At 36.8% G+C, this 22472-nt stretch overlaps 1 protein-coding gene and 1 long non-coding RNA gene across 3 annotated transcripts; one reads left to right on the forward strand and one right to left on the reverse strand.

Moving 5' to 3' along the window:
- The first annotated feature begins 181 nt into the window (after positions 1–181).
- On the forward strand, positions 182–12768 carry eif2d (eukaryotic translation initiation factor 2D). Of its 2 annotated transcripts, none has more exons than XM_079637722.1 (15): positions 182–439; positions 1080–1270; positions 1343–1426; positions 1498–1588; positions 2846–2953; positions 6650–6894; positions 6975–7092; positions 7929–7974; positions 8067–8173; positions 8378–8533; positions 8629–8718; positions 9638–9733; positions 10678–10798; positions 12328–12502; positions 12594–12768. In XM_079637722.1, exons 1-15 carry the CDS (start codon positions 384–386, stop codon positions 12662–12664), a joined length of 1755 nt encoding a protein of 584 aa, XP_079493848.1. In that variant the 5' UTR covers positions 182–383; the 3' UTR covers positions 12665–12768. The 2 variants fall into 2 exon arrangements, 1 of the variants encoding a protein (XP_079493848.1); XR_013800470.1 differs by having other exon boundaries at positions 198–439; positions 12365–12502.
- Positions 12769–15612: 2844 nt separating this feature from the next.
- LOC307011981 lies at positions 15613–18819 on the reverse strand. Its single transcript, XR_013800540.1, has 4 exons — positions 18675–18819; positions 18286–18591; positions 16155–16484; positions 15613–15649 (listed from the first exon to the last, which is right to left on the reverse strand). It is a non-coding gene; the product is annotated as an uncharacterized lncRNA (long non-coding RNA).
- Positions 18820–22472: the final 3653 nt, after the last annotated feature.

Below are 22472 nucleotides of genomic sequence, written 5' to 3' on the forward strand. Positions count from 1 at the left end.
ACGTCTTTTTATGTAGGGTATGGATCGAGGTTTGGGAAAAATAGTATTATTGTTATTATTTTATTTATTTATTTTTAACAAAAAAAAATCATAATCAAAATGTATTACTCACATTGCGTTTGTATTTTCTTCCAAAAATATACCAACAATCAGTTAAAAGCTTGAATGATATTAAGGTCTGGTCTGGAGGCCACTTTAACACACACCGATCATTTCCAGCCGGACATGTTTCGGCGCTGCACGCGCATGCTGCTCACTGTGCTCAGAGCACAGCAGATGATTACTCGAATAATCTAGATTTTATAATATGTGGAAATAGAGAAGTGTTGATCGTTTTGGTGATTTTAAGGGGCTTCTTGCAAATACTTCTTTAGAATACCGAGATGTTTGCAAAAGCGTTTCGTGTGAAATCAAACACCGTTATCAAGGGATCTGACAGGTATTCCAACAGTTAACTTACATTTTTAAAGATAAGTTGAAAGAAAAACTATTGCTTAGTAAATCTGTCATCAACTGTGTAGACAAATTCAGTTTCATTGAGCTCTACTTTGTGCACATTGTATTTTCGGGAATCAATATCACAGATTTAATAGTGAATTTGGCTTATATCATGTCATGATTATTATAACTGTATATTGTGTGTATGTTCTCTTTTTACTTATTCAAGATCATCTACTGTATCTTTACATAAAGCGCCTTGAGAAATTAAGTTTCTGAGTGATTTCATACTCTTATAATTGTTGTGTCACTCTTGATACTGTATTGTTTGCTTTCTTTGCATCATAATATCTTGGTAAAGCCCTGTGATTGTTTTCCCTTTTGAAATATCTGTTATAGGAATATTGAAAGTTTATAAATTTGTTTAGTTAACGTTAGTTGTTAAAAGAGACAACTCAAGAAAAGGTAAATAATAATTATAAGTAGTATTTCTCGCATGATTTTTAGATAATTATGTACATTTCAAGATGTTAAATGTGCATTATAGCACTTCCCCATGATTATTCAGGATCTTAGAATCGTTTTTACTTACTCCATTTTTTGTGTATGCCTTATCATTGTGGTCCTTTCTGCCCATACAGGAGGAAGCTGAGAGCAGATATTTCTGCTGCTTTCCCTTCTCTGTCAGTGGAGGAACTAAATGAGCTCGTCCCAAATAAAGAAGAGCTGAATGTTGTGAAGATTTACGCACATAAAGGAGATGCAGTCACTCTGTACGTCCTCCATAAAAATCCCATATTCTTTCAGCTGGAGAAACAGGTGTTCCCAACAGGTGAGTCTGCAGGTCACCATCAGTCTTTATTGAGAATCCTGATGCTAATATTTTTTTGCCTGTTGTTCTCAGTGTACACACTGTGGAGATGTCCCACCATGGTACCAGCATTCGCCACGTGGCCGCCTGTTCTGCAGAAGTTATCTGGTGGAGCAGGTCAGCACATAGTTTGCTAGTTTGCATCAGTGTATCTCAGAGAACACGTCTGACTGATTTCGCTCCTGCAGATCTCATGTTGCCTGGTGTAGTGGTATCCACTAGTGGCCTTCCTGAGGTTGACCAAGGCGATTGCTGTGCGGTCACTCTAGTGATGAACAGGTAACGCTGCCTGTGCCCACCACATTTCACTCTTAGGCCCTTTTTACACCTGGTATTAAGATGCGCTTTGGTTGATCAGATAACTAAGTCGACGAGGGAGACGCATACCCGTTTACACCTGCTGTTTTAATCCTTCTCTTTGGTCCACTTTCAACCACTTCTGTCCTAATTTCTTTGAGGAGAGTGTCTATGGGTGGGTAAATGTTTGTTTTTTCTCAGATCTTTCAATCTAATGGACAAAATAAGTTCATTCAATTTGCATATGAACGAGGCGTACATTCCAAAAACATAGAGAGCAGCAACTTTTGTTATTGCTCTGATAGCCGTAAGACCATGCTGAAATCTGCGTTCAAAGTTAAAATCCTGTCTGGCTAGCGCACTTCCTTTAATGTTTACACGTTAGGTCAGTAGGCGTAGAGTCTTTTGTGGCTGTTCGAACACATTCGACCACTTGAGTGTTTACACTACGAAAGAAACATGGCCGAATGCGTTTTCAACTACCTCTGGAAGTGCTCAAAAGTGGACAAGCTCAACTTTTTATACCTGTATTTAGCGTCGTCCCCTTGTGATCCAACAAAAACACATCTTAATACCAGGTGTAAACGGGGCCTAACATTATTCATATTGGATTTAAAATCTTGAATCATGTGGAAGATACCACAACTGGGTAAAGATTTGCAACTTTTTGTGATAGCGATTATAAACGGGATTTGGCAAAACTCCTCAGCAGCGTCTGTAGCATTTTGAATGATGTTGAGATGTGGAGCCTTCATTATTAAGAACAGGAGAGAGGCCGCACTATGCATAAATTATCTTTTTATTTGCACAAACGCGTTTCGGCGCGTGCCTTCTTCAGTGTGCAACAAGATCACAGTGTAACCAATCTTATATGCCCACACCCATTGACACACCCATATTGACATCAACCAATAAATTTAAAATAATAAACAGTCCAATGGTGTCACCAATGTTTCAATTAGACCATTAATGAAAAACAACGGCTGTTATACATTATACATTTCATTATACATATACAGAATGAACATAAGATATACATGCATAGTGTTACATTTACAAGAAACAACTTAGTGACAGATCTTCATTCATCCCATTGGGAATACATGTGTTTAAGCTAAAAATGTACCATGCCTCTCGCTGATAAAAATGCCTTCATTATTAAAAATGCTTGTAAATAATGTTCTCTTATCGGTAGCATGCATGAACACATTGTTATTTTGTGGCTTTTTGGTGTTTAAGGGCACCAGTGGCTGTTGGGACAGCAGCTGTATCGAGTGCTAAGATGAGGAACAGTGGAATGAAGGGGAAAGGAGTGAATATTTTACACGCATACATGGACCAGCTGTGGTGAGCTTTGCATTACAGCATTATTTTGTCTTAGTTCATTTTAGACTTCCATTTCTGACCACTTTGTCAAGTCAAAATTTATTTGTATAGCAGTGTTCACAATACACATCGTTTCAAAGCATATTTAATGTTTTACCTTAATATCATCAAGCCTTATAGTCGCAAATAGCAGATTGGAGCTGATAATATAGTTGGCGTTTTGAGACAATACAAGCAATCAAGCATTAGAGTTATGCAATGCATTAGCCTATTTATCGCCTTATGAGAATATACTGTATGTTTGTGGATAAAGTTGGACATACTTGTATATCCAACTTAATACAAAGAGCTTGGTGATAATAAATAGGGATGCAATGCATATATACAGTATCTCACAAAAGTGAGTACACCCCTTACATTTCAGCAAACATTTTAGTATATATTCTCAAGGGACAATACCATAGAAATGAAACTTGGATATATTTTAGAGTAGTCAATGTGCTGCTTGTATAGCAGTATATATTAACTGTCCTCTGAAAATAACTCAACATACAGCCATTATTGTCAAAAAAATAATAGCAGTACATCGTTTAACCAGGCAAAGCCACATGACCTATTCATCATTTTCACGTTTTTGTCTGCTTGACAGGACCATACACATTTGTGTATATTGTATTAGAGCAGTTCAAATTTGTGCTTTGAGTACAGTTATACTGACCACTGGATGTTCAACATGGCATCTCATGGCAAAGAACTCACTAAGGATTTGAGAATTAGAATTGTTCCTCTCCACAAAGTTGACCTAGACTATAAGTAGATTGGTAACACCCTGAAACTGAGTTAAAGTACAGGCCAGGGTCATACAGAGGTTTTCCAATACAGGTTCCACTTGGAACAGGCTTCGCAAAGGTCAATCAAAGAAGTTGAGCTGTGCGTCAGGTGCGGAAGCTGGCTTCAAAAAACAGACGCGTGAGTGCTGCCAGCATTGCTTTACAGGTTGCAGAAGCAGAAGGTCAGCTTGTCCGTGCTCAGACCATACACTGCACACAGCAACAAGTCACTTTCCATGGCCGTCGTCCCAGAAAGAAGTCTCTTCTGAAGCTGGCTCACTAGAAAACCCGCAAACAGTTTGGTGAAAGCAACCTGTCCAAGAGCATGAATTACTGGAACCATGTCCTGTGGTCTGATGAGACTAAGGCCTCATCCACACTACTGCGTTTTAGTTTAGAAACGGAGAATTAAAACGAATACCACACCAGCATTTTAGCTACGTATTAGAATTGATCTCCGTCCACATTGAAACGACTGAAAACGCAGATCACGTGACCATTCATCAACACTGGGCATGCGCGTGCCCGGTGTAAACAGGCACATGTAGGCAGTTATAGCTTTGTAAAATGCAGAATTTACTTGCATAACAGCTGCTAGCAAAGACATCAAAGTCAGTAACTCACTTTTTTTGTACTCACTTTTGTTGCCAGCTATTTTGACAATGGCTGTATGTTGAGTTATTTTCAGAGGACAGTTAATATATACTGTTATACAAGCAGCACATTAACTACTCTAAAATCTATCAAAGTTTAATTTCTATAGTATTGTCCCTTGAGAATATATACAGTACTAAAATGTTTGCTGAAATGTGAGGGGTTTACTCACTTTTGTGAGATACTGTGTGTGTATATATATATACATATATACGTATACATATATATATATACATATATACATATATAAGATACATATATATATACACTTTTTTTGGCTTGTATTTTTTAAATTCAGTATCATTAAAAGTATGAAGTCTGATATTAATACAATCATACAAAAATAAGCTAAAGTAAGTAATGTAAGTGTACTGTCTGTGGATAAAACTGTGATAATATAGTTTATATTTTGCAATGATAAACAATCACACACCCGAGATTTGATATATATTGTAACTAGAAGTAAAGAGGAAGAGTTGATCAGTTCACATGCACTCCATGAGGCGCCACAGCAATCTGTCACTCCACTTTATAAAGACTGCCAAAACTGTATTTATTGTTTGAATTTTGTAATTAAATTGAAGGCTTATGATAAGACTTTGTTTCGGTAACACTTTATTGTGATGGTTCACTTTAGACATTCTACTGACTATAAGTTACTTTACATGTCAAACAACTCATTTTAGTATTAGTAGACTGTTTAATATCTGCTAACACTTTATTGTGATGCTCCCCAGCACACATTCTACTGACTATAAGTAACTTTAAGTACACTAACACTTATGTCAACTTATTCTACTAACCCAAACCTTAACACCTAACCCTAACCTAATAGTGTACTACAATCTACGGTAACACTTTATTTTAAAGGGACACTAAGTATCTTTTTAGGTATTTTGTTATCTAAAATCAATATTTTTATTCATAAATATGTCCTCAATGGTGTACAAATACCTCGGTCAATTATCTGACTTATCCTTATAAATGAAGAAGTTATTATCTTTATATACATGGGACGGGTAGGTCCACGGAGGCTTCCATGTAGTTCCGCCATCTTGCAAAACTATAATAGCAGAGAGGGACAAAAAGTACTAAGCCAACACTTTTCCACAACGCGTTTTCGTTCAGAGCCAGCCAGTCACGTGACGTGACTTAAACCAGCAGAAACGCAGGTGCAGAGCAGTGAGAGGCGCTTGAAACTGCACCGGCAAGTTTAAAAGTCTGGATTGCATTGTTATTATGGACCATACATATGCCGCGCCACAGGAGAGGAAAACATTGTCGCCAAAAAAGTCAAAAATAGAACGTAAAAGGAAACGTGACCGTAGATTACAGAAAACAAGAGTTAATGTCGCTTATGTGGCTAATTTTATATAGCTCTCCTTTTTCAAAAACAATCCATTAGCTCAAGTTGTGAATATTTTGCTACGTGCATAGAACTGTATGCCTGACTCTCGCTCTCCTCCTCTTCCTCGTCGTCCACCTCCTCGCCTAGATCCCACTGATCCACTGCCTCTCTGTCCTCTACCTCTTCCTCTCCCTATTGTTGAATCATCTGATGATGATATCTAACAATGAACATAATTCAGAAAATATATAACGAATAAAGAAGGGTGCGATTTGCCGGGGGGATGTGTGGGATTTCCCCCTTTCTGGTCAATGTATCCCTGCCTCTGCTTAATTATTTTTATCCCCGGTGGGGATAAATTTATCCTCCCCTCAAAGTGATCATAGTGCTATAGTGGCGAGACGGATCACAAAACTTATCACGGATCCGTGGTTTGATTAAAGTCAATTTTATTTTAAAATGATTACTCACTCACTCTTGAGCGTCTGGCGCGAGTGATTTCAATGTAAAGACGCGTTTATGCGCGTCTAGAGGTCCCGCGGCGCGGTGTTTAGTGCGGCACGGTAGACCCGAGCCTCATTCTACTCCAGTTTGCGCGAATGAGTCGAATTGCTATAACAGATAATGTCTTTTCTATCATTTCACTGTAGCTCAGCATCGCGATGTAAAGTTAACGTTATTGCATGATCACAGTTCATATGTGTGGGGAAAGATAAGCTATTAGAGTAAAAATATTGCGTTAGGCTACTTCAGTTAATAAGAAAAAAGATTTTACAATTCCTGCAAATGCAGTGATGAAGTTCATGTTCTCATGATTTATTTTTATGAATAACAATGTTTCAAAACATTAACTGTCTACAGACATCTTCCTTAAATTTTCTGCAGGGCGTTTGGTGATAAGACACATCCTCCGGTTATACCGGTCACTAACTGTCCAGCACCGGAGGAGGGAGAAACAGACGGAGAGGAATGCGAGGAGAACGAGGGGAGGGACGGCTCTAAACCAGCTGCAGTGGAAGCATCCTGTCGGAGCATGCAGGAGCTGAGGCTGGATCAGCACGATGTGTTGGAGGAGGATAAAGAGGGAAAAGACACTGATGGAGAAGAGGATGATTCTAGATCTCCACAGGGTGAAATGTCTTTGACTTCCTGTCATGTATCCATTTTGTAGGTGTTTTCTTTGTTGACGTTCATGTCTCTCTTATTACAGAGCAGATGGATGAGTTATTGCTGCAATGTTTTCTCCATTCACTCAAGACTAAAGTCAAAAAGTCCGACCTCCCACTACTGACCAGCACCTTCCTGAGCAAACACATGGTGTCCTGCTGGTAATTTAGCCTCTGTTGTAGATCTTCTGATGTTTTACCTTTATTTCCTAAGCTCAACCTTTTAGTTTATGGCATTATTTAATTTATTTTATTTTGGTCTATTACCATTTTTGAAATGTATAACTCACTCAAAGACTGAGACATCAGAGACGTTTGACAAATAAATGCATTTAATAGAAATGGTTTGAGCAAGAATGCACACTGGATCACCCAATGGCCCAAAGTTTGTTTACAGTACCATTCAAAAGTTTTGGATCACTATTATATTGATACATTTATTCTGCAAGGACAAATTAAATTGATCAGAAGTTACAGTTGAGACATTTATCAGGTTACAAATTATTTCTATAAATAAAAAAATAAAAAGATCCTGATGAAAAATGTATTACGGTTTCCACAAAGAAATATTAAGCAGCACAACTGTTTTCAACATTTATAAAAATAATAAATGTTTCTTGAGCAGCAAATCTGAGGATTTGTGACACTGAAGACTGGAGTAATGATGCTGAAAATTCAGCTTTGCATCACAGGAATAAATTACATTTTAAAATATATTAAAAGAGAAATGGTTATATTAAATTGTAATAATATTTTACAATTATCATTTTTTTAACAATTACTTGAAACATTTATATTTGTATAATTTTTTATATTTCATTTGTGTTATATTATTATATTTTAAGGCTGATTTGCACTAAAAAAAGCTAGATTTCTGATTCAATTTGGTCAAATTGGGGGTTTCATGACACGTTAAAAATGATTCTGGATACATTGTGTTGTTGTAGGTTGGGCAAGTTTAAAATGTGATTTTTCTTTTCTATTTTGTGTCCCCTCAGTCCTAGAGGAATGCAACTAGATATCAAGAAATCAAGTTACAAAAAGGTACACGGGTCACAGACTGGGAGGTTTTAGTAAATCAGGTGTAGCCGTATCTTTGCTTTAGTAGATCACAACTGTTCTCTCTTCTTTTCCAGCTGTCTAAGTTTCTATTGTGCATGCAGAGAGATCACAGTCTGGTTCAGGTGAAGGAGCTGAGTAAAGGTGTGGAGAGCATTGTGGAAGTTGACTGGAGGAACCCTGAGTATGCAGTTGAACTATTCATTTACTATTAATATATTGGTCATAAACGTAACAAATATTTTAATACAATTTAAATAGTCAAAACGCATAATCTAAAAAATATATAAAATATCTGTTGATGTTTTGTTTGTTGATGTCCAGCAAGTGTTCTTTGGTTTTGAGGGAAGTGGCTGTTTTCTTGAACAACTTGCTCTACTTTTTTCAGGTTGTGTTCTTTCAGGACACCAAAGGACTGTGGGCCGGAGAAAGAGTCTGTGGAGGGGGACGGGGCTTGTGAGGTCCAATTCCAGACCCCTGAAATCACACAACTATATGGGGTCACTGCACGCCTGGAGCCTCTTTTTCAGGACGCCAGGAAAAGGTTAACGAGTGGAAACATTTTGTTGTGTGGTTTTTTTTGTTTTTGTTTTTTTGGTGTGTTTTTAAGGGTTTTGAGCATGTGACTTTGTGTTTCAGAAAGGGTACGCCTCTAAAGGCTTGTGAAGTAAGGAATGTCATCACGGATTATGTGAAGAAAAATGAACTCATCCATGAAACCAACAAAAAGTGAGCTTATGTACTTTTTCTTCTAAGTCAAATGTACACTACTGGTCATAAGTTTCTGTAAGTTTTTTTTTGTTTTTTTGACAAAAAACAACAACCACCTTACTGTGCGTTCACACCACCGCTGGCGAGAACGTCAAAATTCACTCTCGCCGCCCTGCCAACAACGCCGTAGAAAGATTTGTCGTTTTTTTTTAACTTTATTTAAAGGGGCCGCAAAGTGAACAAGCATGTTGATCGTTATTTGTGCAGACTGACCATTGTGTTGACCAAGTTAACCAAGAAATCTTTTAAATGTGAAAGAAATTTACCAATGGAAAGAACTTAATTATAATGACATGTTTTCTAAGGCATGTTGCTTTTGTGTTCATGGTTAAGTGCTAGTGTAATTTGCTTTCCCGCTGAAAAACAAGCATTATAGCACGAAAATGTTGCCTATAAATAGTGATGCGCACCACCTTATCAAATTCACATGATCAACATCTCCTCCATTTTGCATGGGAACTAATGTGGTCGGAGCCAAAGTTTACAGGTCTGCGTTTTCTGGAATCCGCTCAAGCGGAGGACTACATTCCGATTGGTTGCCGACGATCCGTGTCATATCTCATTACCATAAAGTTGGCCTGACTTCAACTCTCCTCGACGCCCACATCGTCCAGGACGCGCTGCACCGCCCTCGTCGGAGCTCGACATTGAAAATGAATGACTTTGATGCTCTCAGCGACGGCGGTGTGAACGCACAGTATGCTCACCAAGGCTGCATTTTTTTGATCAGTGTAACTAATCTTACTGACCCCAAACCTTTGAACAGTAGTCTGTCTTTATGGATCTATGCAAACTACTGCATGGTTTAAGTACTGTACTAGTGCACATTTCACAAGGTCTGGATTAAAGTGACTTCCTCTCTTCTCTTGTTCATTAGTTATGTTAACATTAACCCAACACTTTGTGACTGTTTGCTGGAGAAGTCTGAGTACCATGAAGTGGAGACACTGAAATGGGATGACCTCTTTAGCAGGTAAAAATGCATAATTTTTTTTATTTTTTTTATTTTTCATGAAGCACATAATTTTCTTATTGTCTTAACAGGAGCAGTATTAAGAAAAATAATGTACATTTCTCAGCTTTATTTAATGGCAGCTGTTTATATTGTCATTTTACAATCCTGCTGTGTGTAGTCACCAGGTTTGGGGAGTAACGGAATACATGTAGCGGCGTTGCATAATCAGGATACAAAAATAATCAGTAATCAGATTACAAGTAAATTTAGTAAAACATGGGAATACTATCAGGATTACAATGGTTTCACTTTAAACTAAAATGAGTATTTTTTACATAATAACGCTATATTGACAGTATGTGCGGATCGCGGTTATATCCGTGGAGACTGAGGATAATCCGTGGGCCAAGTAATAAAAAAATTACATTCCAATTAATTGCTGGCGGAACGATAAGAGATAAATCAATCTGTTGATTTTAATAAAGACATGGAACTCTAATTTCATGGTAAAACGCAACAAACGAGCTTCACTCTGTTACTTTCCTTTTTAAACAACAATGTATATCTCTTCAAGGAAAACATATGCCTCGAGCACCTCCTAGTTGTCGATATATTTAATACACCAATAAAAAAACCTACATTATTGCTTAAATTGTAACCATTGTCTCTGACTGTATTCACAGAGTCCAGAGCTATGTAGTTAGTTTTATTTTTAACCCGAAAATGCTCACCATGTGTATAATTCATAAACACAACTTTTTACTTCTTAAAAATAAAACTTAACGACATAGCTCTGGTTTCTGTGAATACTGTCAGAGACAATGGTAACTTTAGCCACATTAGCTGTACAGCGTGCTAACAAGCATATTCAGAAAGCCGATTTGCAAACAACGTTTCTGTGAGTTAAAGGCTGCTGGAAACGTTTTGTTATGCAATATGTGAATTGCCAAATTTCGCTGCAGGACTCTCATCAGAATGCAGGCGTGCCATGAGGTGCTGTTTCCAGGTCAGCCTCCTGTGGTTAAGAAAGGACAGATGGAGTCCATAGACATTACTGTAGCCTCCAGGGGATCCAACAAGAAGGTATGAAGCCATTTATAAGAACTTGGCTATAAATAGTGGCCCCAAAAAGTATTTGGATGCTTGAGCCACATATCTATGATTTATTACATAACATAATATTGTATCTGATATTATTGTTTTAATTGTTTTAATATTAATATTATTAAAAGTGTTTTTCAGAACTACCTTAATTTTTCTCAGCCAGTTTGACTTTTAACCAAGTCTTTTAAGGTGTTTTTAGTGGATATATGAAGTCAGTTTACCGAAGTGTCCTATAAGTGTAACCACGTGTAGTTTTAAAAGTAACAAGAATTCATTTTTTTTTTTTCATTTTTTTTTTTTGTGTTTGGTAATATACCTGTTGTTTTGTTAAATAAATTTTGTTTGGCTTTTTATGAGGGCGATTCATTTAAATTTCTTAACGCGTTAAAATAATTGTACACAAATACATTTCTGAAGCATGTGAAATTGTGTCATTAATGTAATTTACATCATGCAGTTAGATTATCTTAAGTCGGGAGTTTATCACTGAACATCTACAATAACATAAGTTGAAGCAGTAGAAAATTGATAGTTGAAAATTTCTGTTCTAACCCTTTTACTTCTCTGTTTTGCAATCAGAGCATTTCAGGCTGTTAACCTCGGGGAAATGTTCAGTCCAATGCTCAAATAAGCAAATGTATTCAAACAATCAGTCCAAAACGGCACCAATGTAAAGAAAACCAGGCTGGTTACATCAGAGATGACAGAGAGAATAGACTTGCGTTGCGTTTTCAGTGAATTATTCATTCCAGTGTTTTGCCTTAAAACATTTAGCCTTAATCTCGGCAAAGATCGCTATAATCCCAATTTAAAAAAATGAATCTATTGACAGTCCTACTTTTTGTCCTTAAGAGATATTTAATGACCGCGTCACTTTTTTTAAATCTGAAAATGCATCTTGTGGTCACTGGAAACATCCCTTTTTATTTTCAAAACTATTAGAAACAGACTTGTCAAAAAGTACCGAATTCGGTACCAAGTCGGTATTGAAATTTACAAATTTACCACTTCGAGTGCTGTTGGGCGGAATCGTAAACACCTCTGATTGCCCATTGTACTCACGCACTCATCGGATATGTCTGTGGTTGTCTACAATGATATGCGTTTCAAAAACATGTTGTAACTATACATCAATGACGCTCTTCACCGAGCGCTTACACACAGATACAGACGGGAGCATTTGAAAACAGGAGTCTATCGGACCGGTCCGCTGATAGACGCCTGCTTGTGCTTTCAAACGCTCCCGTGTTTTTTTTTTTTTTACTTTCAAACACTTCTGTGTGCTCTCAAACGCTCCCGTGTGTTGATCATTGTAGCCAATCACAGACATATCCGATGAGTGCATGAACACAATGGTCAATCAGAGGTGTTAACTTTTCCGCTCAACAGCGCTGAGTACTGACAATTTTTTAGTACCGAAGTCGGTACTTTTGGACAACACTAAAACAGACTGTATTTTGTGTCTAATGTAAAATACAGTTTTATCACTCATTCTCATATTTATTAAGGTTACAGTGATTAAGAATCTGGAGGCGTTTGGTTTAGACCCAGCTGTGGTAGCAGACTCTCTGCAGCATCAGGTTCAGGCCAGCTGTGTCCTCCTGGATTCCCCTGGGGCCAAAAACAGAGTCCTGGTGCAGATCCAGGGAAACCAGGTCCAACATGTTGGCAAACTGCTGCTAGGTACAGTATAGTACAGTGTAATATAACAGCTTATATCTGTACCTGCAATCTTTTGCTTTGGTGTGAGTGCAATTTTTCCTTTTTATTACAGATCGTTATCAGATCCCACGGAAATATGTACAAGGTCTTGAAAAAGCTCCCAAACCAGGCAAGAAGAAATAACAGCAACATGGCTCTTCTGAGGAGATCTGTCATCTGTGACATTTTAAATATGTAGTCCAACTTCAAAATAACATCATCTCTGAAATAAAACACATCTGATTTCATTCTGAATGATCTCTTAAATTAATCTCATACTCTGCATAATGTTGCCTCAATAAAGCCCAGATCCATAACAGCTGTAATGCACAGGTTCATTCAGAGCTTGACAGTTCCTGAAGCACTAGTTTGCCAAACTAATTTGCATGTAACAGATGGAAGTAACCACACCTCCCTCTCTTGATTGTCATCTTTATAATGGTCTATTGCCAAATATCTGTAGAAAATAATACACCGTCTCAGGCAGTGAGTTGTAGCTGAACTTTAAGGAATAATGACCAGAAGTCAACTTTTTAAAGCACACAATGTTTTAAAACATTTGAGGTAGGACTGTTATTTATTAATTCCAATAAAACCCATTAGAAATTGGAGCCCACTCTATGTGCCACCTTCAGAAACATGAGATGTGAACACTCTGGACATTATAGAGTAAAAAAGATCGCCAAAAGAGTGACCATATACAAGAGATTCAGAGTTTACTGTCTGCGAGTAATTTAAAATCTTGAGGATTTATTTAAAAACATGGTAAACATACAGTACTGCTTATCTCTATTTAACACTGAAACCGTGACATACAGACTAGATCAGTCTCTTTCCTAACCTTATTTAGCTCAGTGAATTGTTTTATTTTATTTTAGCTCTTAAAGCTCCAGTCCATAACTTTTTGGGGTTAAAAATTATCCAAAATAAATTTGAGCAAGTACATAACCAGCCAGTGTTCAAAACTATCTGCTTGCCGTAGCTCGATTCAAAACGCTAAGCTTGTAATAATGTTTTTAATTCCAGTGGTACTGGTGGATTTCCGTGGGAAATTTGAGCATGTCTTTGCGTCATTACGTCACATCTGTACACATATAGGAGGAGTCTCGGATAGTATCACGTCACATCTGTACACATAAAGGAGGAGTCTCGGCTAATACGCGTTTGAGGATGTTGGAGGTGGAGATTTATAGCCTTTTCTCACAGCACTTGATAGAATTAAACGTATTAATTTGATGGCAGATCCAGAAAGGTTCAAACGACAATCACCAGTGACAACTGGATATTCAATCACCGTTGTAAAATGCAAAAGACTGGACTTCGGATTGGCCACAGAAAAAAAAGAGACTGCAACTGGACCATGTGAACACAAGGGAATTAAATGTAGTCACACAATTCTGATGTTGTTAACATTAACAATTTGAGGACAAATTATAATTTGCACAGTTTGACGTGATATGATAAGCGATCGATTTACCGCAATGCTTTTTTCTCTAGTTGGTCAGAACAAAAGTGGATGTTACTTGCTTGTTCAGATTACATTTTCCGGTGAATATTCTTAAATTCGTCATACTGTACTTCCAAAAAGTATAATCTGTGATTACGAATGCCAGTGTCCACACCGGCACGGTGATTGACAGCCGCACATTCTCCTCAAAACATTGGATTCATCCGCGCAATTCACGTAAAGTTGATAATTCCGCGAATAACTGCAATTGCATATTTCGAACATGGATGGCGATTGGCGACAAAGAGGGAAAAACTGCGGACTGCAGCTTTAATATGAATTCAATGAGACACAACAGGCAAAAACAGTGTTATTTTTTAATGCACTGGTCAATTTTGATATTTGGTTATCTGGCTTCTCATACTGTTGGAAAGGAAACATCCAAAGTACACTTTTAAGTGTTTAATTTATTACGCTTTATCTGTTTGCATTTGTAGATTTCAAAGGACAATCAAGCGTTTTTTTCAAAAGTACTTTTTTCTCCTGCACTGAGACTATTTTAAGGCCTGATATTGTGTGGAACTAACTCAAAATGCTCTTAACAACAATCATTCATTTAGATTTTTTCAGTGTTATTTGAGACTGTATATAACATTTTGTAATATCTCGATCTCCTTCATATGTCATTTTAAAACACATACACTGTATTCAAATTGTACTTCTGCTGGTTTTATGAACTGAAAAGTCTTTGTAATTACCCATTAAGTATGTGATGTTCAGCAGAAACTTTCAGTGATATAAATGACTTTGTGGTGTCTGTAATAACATATAATCAATGACTGGGATGTGTTCATGCTAACCAGTGTTCATCTTGACGTCTGTGAGGTTTGGACTCTTTTTATTAGATTGATTCTTGGTATCTACCCCAATTATTTTTATACTTTAGTCTGTCTGTACATATAAATTGACACAAGTACAATGCAAATATTTTCATAATGCAAAGTTTTATTAATTTCGTAATGCTCATTCATATACATTGTAATGCAATTAATTAGAATGACTGGAATTAATATTGATTAGAATATTATGATTAAAGAATACAAATTTTAAACACTGTTCACTAAAGGGCAGAAATGATCAGATAACACACCACAAATATTGGCACCTTTAGTAAATATCAGCAAACTGACTGAAAACTTGTATTTGAAATTCCTCCTCTTAGTCTTTCATTCTAAACATTAACAAAAATCTAATCGGCAATAAAGTCTGATCATAAAAAAATATTATTTCTGATATATAGCCCATTGTAGAAGAGCAGCATATCTGAATTTGGTCCTCATGAACAGAGACTGACAGTAATTCTTTCAGATTCACATTCTGGTCTGATCAGGGGACAAAACAGAAAATATGTAAGATAATATTATAGATGTGTCATATTACATGTATGTGCAGTATGATTGGAATCTGGGTCTACAATCATGTACTGTAGGTATAAAATGTAGTAGTAAGTGTAGAAAAGTAACGTGTAGTAGCAAAAGAAATCAATGTGAACTGTGAAAGCATTTAATTCAGTTCATCTTTATTTATTTGAGTAAAACTGTTTGTGTTGATCCTTGTTATTCTGTCAACACACTAATGCTGCCGGCAGCCTCTTCATTCCCTGGATCCGATTTAGTTGTTACCTGTGAAATTAGTAAGAAACAAGATGAATCACAGAACGTAAAAAGAGCTGTTGATGATGGTAACACAATGTTTCGTCTACACAAATATACTGTACAATGTGCTTATTTGCAATATCACTTTCTAGAGATTTTTTGTTAAACTTCTTACTAATGAAAACATTATTGTTCAAACAAGACCTTACTTCCTTAATTAATAATGATCACTTTAATGAATCTTCAGCCTAAAAACCTTAATTGAATTTGAACTACACTGTAATAATAATATAATAATGTTTATACACTTACTAATTGAAACTGATTTATTTAATATATTTCTTGAGGTTTCTGTAAAAATAAATCTAAAATCTGCTACACAAGTTATTTTAAACAGCTGCAGATACAAAACATTATTTAATGATTAGATAGTCACATTCACCATATTGACTGTTAAACTGTAGTTGAAACTGTTCTCAGAAAGTAGAAGTAAATAAAATCATGATTACACGGAAGGGCTTGAGCTACTCACCGCTGATGAACATTCTGAATCTTGTGTGTGAGGTCTCATTACTGATGACCTTTAGTGTGTAAAGTCCAGTGTCTGTGGTTCTGGTTTGTGGGATGGTCAGTTCTCCAGAGTGACGGTTCAGCTGCAGTCTGTCTCTGAATCTCCCATCAGGACCGTCATAATATGTGACAACTCTGCCTGCTCTGTTGAGCTTAGCTATGATGATGCCTTCAGCAAACCTCCACTGTATCTCATCATGTCTCTGTATTTCAGCATTAGTAGTTTGTAGAGTGACTGAATCTCCTTCAAACAGTGACAGTGTGATCACTTCATCTGTCTCACCAAACACATCTGGAGATCATAAAGACACAGATCTGATTGAATTGACTGACGCTTGTCTAATAAATAATTTCTTCATACTGTCAAGGTTTCATTTCTACAATATCTTCTACACCAACTCTGGTGAACTAAAGTTGCATTGTAATTTAATTACAGTTTTTATATAATACATTAATACAGCTTGGCATTTACAGAAACAACTACCTTTACTGACATAGTTACAGTTGCTGTCCACGCAATATAATGAATCCAAATTTATGTTATATGTGTCATAATATCACTATATCACTAGAAGTAAAATTAAAAATGTTTTTTAAAAAGACAAAAAATTTCATCTTAATGTCTCCTCCACTTCACTAATAATTAATATTAATTTCTGATTGATTTAGAAAATGTTCTAATTCTAGTTTTACAAGCATTTACTGAAACCTTTATAAGCTATAAATGTGTTTGCAGGTTGGACAAAAATGAACATTTAAATGATTAACCTTCTAAGCTTCATATATCCAAAATATTTCTCAGAATGGATTTTCCATTTTTATGTAGTTTGGGCGATGGTGTTGAACATAACGTAAAGTTTACAAATGGCCACATACGCACTGCAACTTAAAGCTACACTGTGTAGGAATTACTCCCATCTAGCGGTGAAATTGTATATGACTACCAACTGAATATTACTTTCTAGCCCCTCCCATTCCGAGGGCGTTTTAACTCCTACGGTGGCCGTATTATTACAAATATACCGGCAGTCGCGAGTAATCTCCCCCTCGCATTCGTCACGGTGCCACCGAGTGTAAAAACGCGAAAGGCGAAGCTTGAATTTCCAGGTATGTCCCTCTTTGGCTAATGTATTTTCAAGATGGAGGCGCAACATGGCTTCCACCATTCGAGCAGCTCACCCGTATGTATTATAAATGGCAGATTCTACGCTTACGATACAGTAATTATACATTAATGAGCTTCAGCACATATAATTTTGAAAGAACAAAGTGGTTTTTGCTAAGAATCAACTTAAGAATCAACAGTGTAGCTTTAATACACTCCTCTTCCAGAGGTGTAAAGAGTACCTGAAAACCATACTTGAGTAAAAGTAGATACCTTGCTGCGAAAATAATGAGTCACCAATTCCAATACCACTTGAGTAAACGTCTTAAAGTATCTATTAACAGTACATAAGTATTTAGGATATTAAAGTAACATTAAATTCATTAAAAGCTCTTACCTAGGGATGGGAATCAAGCTGCCGATTCATTATTATATAGATATCTGGGTCAAGCTACGATATTATATCGATTCTTTATGTTTAGTGTATTGTGATACTTAAAATGATATATTCAACATATTCAAACTATGAACTTGAAGTATACTTCTTTTTCATAAGCGCTGTTCCTCTCTGTACAGATATTCTCATCTGATGCTTTTCATTTCCTTTCTCTGAGACAGATTAATTGATGAGGATAACGCATTTAAATACTGGGAGTGAGATGGGAGCTATGTAGATACTTTGTAGAAACACAAACAGACCAGTTGTTTATGTAACATTCCTCAAGTGTGTTGTAATGTGTGTTGGGCATGGGGGGATTCAGTGGGGTGAGTTCCAGATGTGAGGGTCTCTTTTTTTTCAAGAGGTCTAATAAAGGTTCAAGAATTCATAGGACTTGGCTTTTTCAGTCTGTGTGTCTGTGTGCTCTTAAGATGATGAGGTTGTTGGGAAAGCCCTGGGTTTTTTACAATGTGAGCACAGGTCTGATTTTAATATCACATGAAATGACACAAAATAGGGATGCACATTAAACACATTATAAAATTGTACCTGAACACGGCTGACATAGATCAGCAATGATGGGATGTTTAGTCTGGTTTCTGATGGGATGGGATTGTTCACCACACAGCTGTAAGTGTTGTTATCCTGATATTTCACCTCCAGAGGTAGAGAGAGGGTGGTGATGACATCATCAGAGGCACTGATGGAGGAGAGAGAGTGAACTGTTTCCTTTGTACCAAGAGAGAGTCATATGTGTCACATTCTGCACTGAACACATTAACACACATCTGGAGCTTTCAGATGATGAAGAACATTGTGGAGAGTCACCGGTGATAACAGGAATCGGAAGAGAAGCTGGGGAAAAAATGAGTAAACAAAATTTAACAGAACATAATACTAAAAGGAAGGGAGAAATTTCACTTTAACACACAACTCACCATGAACAGTAACATTGAAAATCTTGCTCGACTCCTTATCAACCAGCATGACACTAAGTTTATAAAGTCCAGTGTGTTCAGTACTGGTGTTTGTGATGGTGAGAGATGCAGTCTGATGATCCAGCTGCAGTATGTCTCTGAATCTCTCGTCAAGAAGACCATCATCCAGTGGTGGGCCGTCAGGGCCAGCAAGGCCTTCTCTGCTGGCCTAAACACTATGAGAATCACTGACTTGCACTTTAATATATTTTTATGAATGAGTATTAAATTATTCCCAATGGTCCGTTCTCACAATTTCATAGCTTTTCTCTTGGTTGCGCTGCTTCCAGTAGTGTATATTTATTTTAGTGCTTTTATCCAATCATATTTCAGTCATCATGTGTTGCCAGGGTCAAATATATCTGCTTCGAGGCCTTCAGAATCGATAGTGCGGGCGCCTGTAGCTTACAATGAATGGCAATGAAACTGTAGCTTTAACCAATCAGATAATCGGTCAGATTTAATCAGCCAATCAGATATCGAGTTGATTGCACCGGGGCCATCTAGCAGGCATACAATAACGTACGCATTTTCACGCCCTTTGATTGGATGGTCAGAGCGTGTACTATTATTACTGGTAGTCAGAGCTAGCTAACCGCATCTTTTGCGAACTGTGTAAACTAAAATACCTGTAGATTTAATAGTTTTTCAACCCACAAATTAATGTTTATTTCCTTCCTCGACCACCAGCAGGTTCAAACCTACTGGAAAAAATCCCTTATTCAGCGCAGAGTCTCGGAACTCTATCGATCTGTCCCGGGTAAAAACAGAACTGACTGTAATGTAACTGTTATGCCAGGACTGATTTTGAAGGCAAAAGTCCCGCTGATCTCAATGATATCGTTCAAAAATCTGTGTGAGAGCTTGTGTCGGCTGTAACGTTACACATCGTCATGTTTTGCGGTGTTTTCCCGGTTTACTGCTTCTGTCGAGCAGACACTCTCAGCACTAAAGCGAATTAAAACTTATGACAGAAATACGACGGGACAGACTGGACTTTCAGCACATTAACCTCGATGGCGATAGAAAAGGTTGCTGGGACTGAAAAGCACAGACAACCTGTACAAACAAGTAATTCGAGTCTTTTTGAGGAAAGAAAGTAGGATGGATTTTGTGTAAAAAATCAGTTTTGGAGAGTATAATGCATTTTTTGTCCGTGCTGAATATGATTTTCTTCCTAATTTTTCTTGTAAATTTATGATCGAAACAACTTTTTTTTCAAACATTACTATAGCCACTGAAGGATAAGACAGGGATGAGGATCCGTTTCTGAATTTATAATCGGAACGCAAGAACCACTGTACACAAAAGCCGAACTCACTCGCTCGTTTCTCTCTACCCGGCCATTCGCGAACTCACCGCATTAACCCTATAACTGCCGGTGCAAAATAAAAACAGGAATTTCACAACAATTATAGAGAGTATGTGCGTGCGCTGCTACACTATTAAAAGTTATTAATTCAGGGTGGACATCACTGAAGGCCTAGGTGTGAAATGCACGGCCCGCCACTGCCATCATCATATGTAGACAAGACACTGATCACTCTCCTGATTCTAGCTATGCGAGTACCTTTATCTCCAAACCTCCACTCTATTTCATCACCTCTCAGTATTTCACTATCAGTGTGTAGAGTGACTGAATCTCCCTCCATCACTGACACTCCATCTGCACCAGACACACATGGAGAACAAGATTAAATTACAGTTAATGTAAATCCTATAATTTAATAAAACGGTTAATTAGTAGGCTATGTACTAAAACTGAAGTCATAAAACACATTTATAACTCACCAACCAGACACAAGGAGCAACAGAACAAAACAAACACGTGAATCATTTTCTTCGATAGTTTGAGATAAAATTCCTCTACAAGTCTGAAAAGAGATTAACTATATTTAAAACAAGACAGAAAAGTGACATTAATCTGTAGTAAATATGTGGTTGAGTTAAAAGAACAAACCCCTCCGTCCTTACCATACTGTCTATGGTCCTTACGCTTGAGAGCGCTTGGTGAACGCGCTTGTGTTTTGTGAACGTGCCTTGAGCTCTGATTAGTCACGTGTTAGTCTATGAGCGAGAACGTGAGAGAAAGAAAAAAGTTTTTATTTACCTTTTGACTGAACCAAACCTAACGAAACTTATACAGAAGAAAGTTGGAAAAAGACAAATGACAAGATGTGAAAGAAAAAAATAATAATAATAATAATTAGAAGCCAAAGGGTTTGGAATAAGATTTAGCCTATGCCTAGCCTATAATAAAATTAACGAAATTTTTCCAGAAACGAAAATAAATAGACAATAGGCCTACATTGAAAAAAGAAGAAATACTCAGAAAATAAAATTCAATCAACTGCCAAAGACCAAAAATTTAACATTGTCTTAAAATGCATGCTTAACTGCATGCTTTATTTTAAGCTTAATTTCTGCCAAACATTATGAATCTGCCACATTTTTCGTTTACGCTTTTAAAAATGTCGATGCTCTAAATTAGCTCATAATTAGCCAAATTTTCCTGTCTTTGAAATGTGGTGGTGTAGGCTAAATAATTAATATACAATTAGAAATATAATTTATATTAAAAATTAAAATTGCACATTTGTAATGGAGTTGCAATTTATTACATTTAAATTTAACATCAAATAACACAATCTGGTATTTACATGTGCTTTAGTATGTTGTCAACACATCAGAATAAGTGCACCTTTAAAGTGTCCCTATAATGCTTTTTTCGAATATTAACTTTCATGCAATATGTAGCCTAATGTAACTGAATGTAAATGATCTGCAACGTTGTGAAGCCAAAAGTGCACATAGGATGGATATTTTGGAGCTTATAGATTATGTAAATGTTGGGTAATGTAAGTGTATTGCCTAATGTGAAAACTGTGTAATCTGTCTTTTATACTGTAGCATATTCATTTCAGCACTTCTAAGTCCGATTTGAAACATGTATCTTGCATTGTTTGCTGTTGGATGAACTGATTGTTAAAAGTACTAAACTGAAAGAAGATCATATTTGTGTTTCAGTGATTAAACCAAATATTCTCATTACATATTATAATAATCTTGAGTTTGAAACAGTTATTATGTGGATTGTGGACTGAAAATATGTGCAACTGACTGTAAGCATTACATCAGGTTTTGAAAGAATGACTAGCTGTGTTACAAGTGTGATCAGTTTGGATTTTTGTACTTAGAATTTTGAAAATGTACACCTTACTTGTGAAAATAGTACCAAAGCAAATAAAAAAAACGATATAATGTATGCATGGCAAGTATATTGTACTGAATATTGTAGGCCTATCGAAACTCTGTATATTCACCACTTGATACTGTGAAAATACAGTGATCCAACTGCAAATCCAAAAAGGTTACAGTAAAAAAAACTCTAAATGAAAAGCATGTTACAGTAAAGTATACTCAAAAGAGTTGTGGCTCAAGGTCAGTGAGAGAGATTGATTCTGCTTCAGCATCATGTCTTCATGTTGGTCCGGCCGGAGGAGTTTTTCCACATCTCAGACAATGTCATCTCTGCAGGCAAAGGAAAAAACCCTAAAGCAGATCCAGCCTTGACAACTCCACACCTGCTCTTCCTCGTCCTCTTCCTGCTTGTTCACCTCCTCTTCCTTCTCTCCCTCTTTTATTGTTTCCATCCATTGTTGGTATGTATCAAAATTTAGTGCAACATTTTGAGTCAATTTTGGGACTCTGAACTGACTTGTATTATATACAGTTGGTTTGATCACATGATCATTAGAA

This window comes from Phoxinus phoxinus, assembly GCF_949152265.1.
Source record: "Phoxinus phoxinus genome assembly, chromosome: 15".
NCBI classification, from domain to species: domain Eukaryota; kingdom Metazoa; phylum Chordata; class Actinopteri; order Cypriniformes; family Leuciscidae; genus Phoxinus; species Phoxinus phoxinus.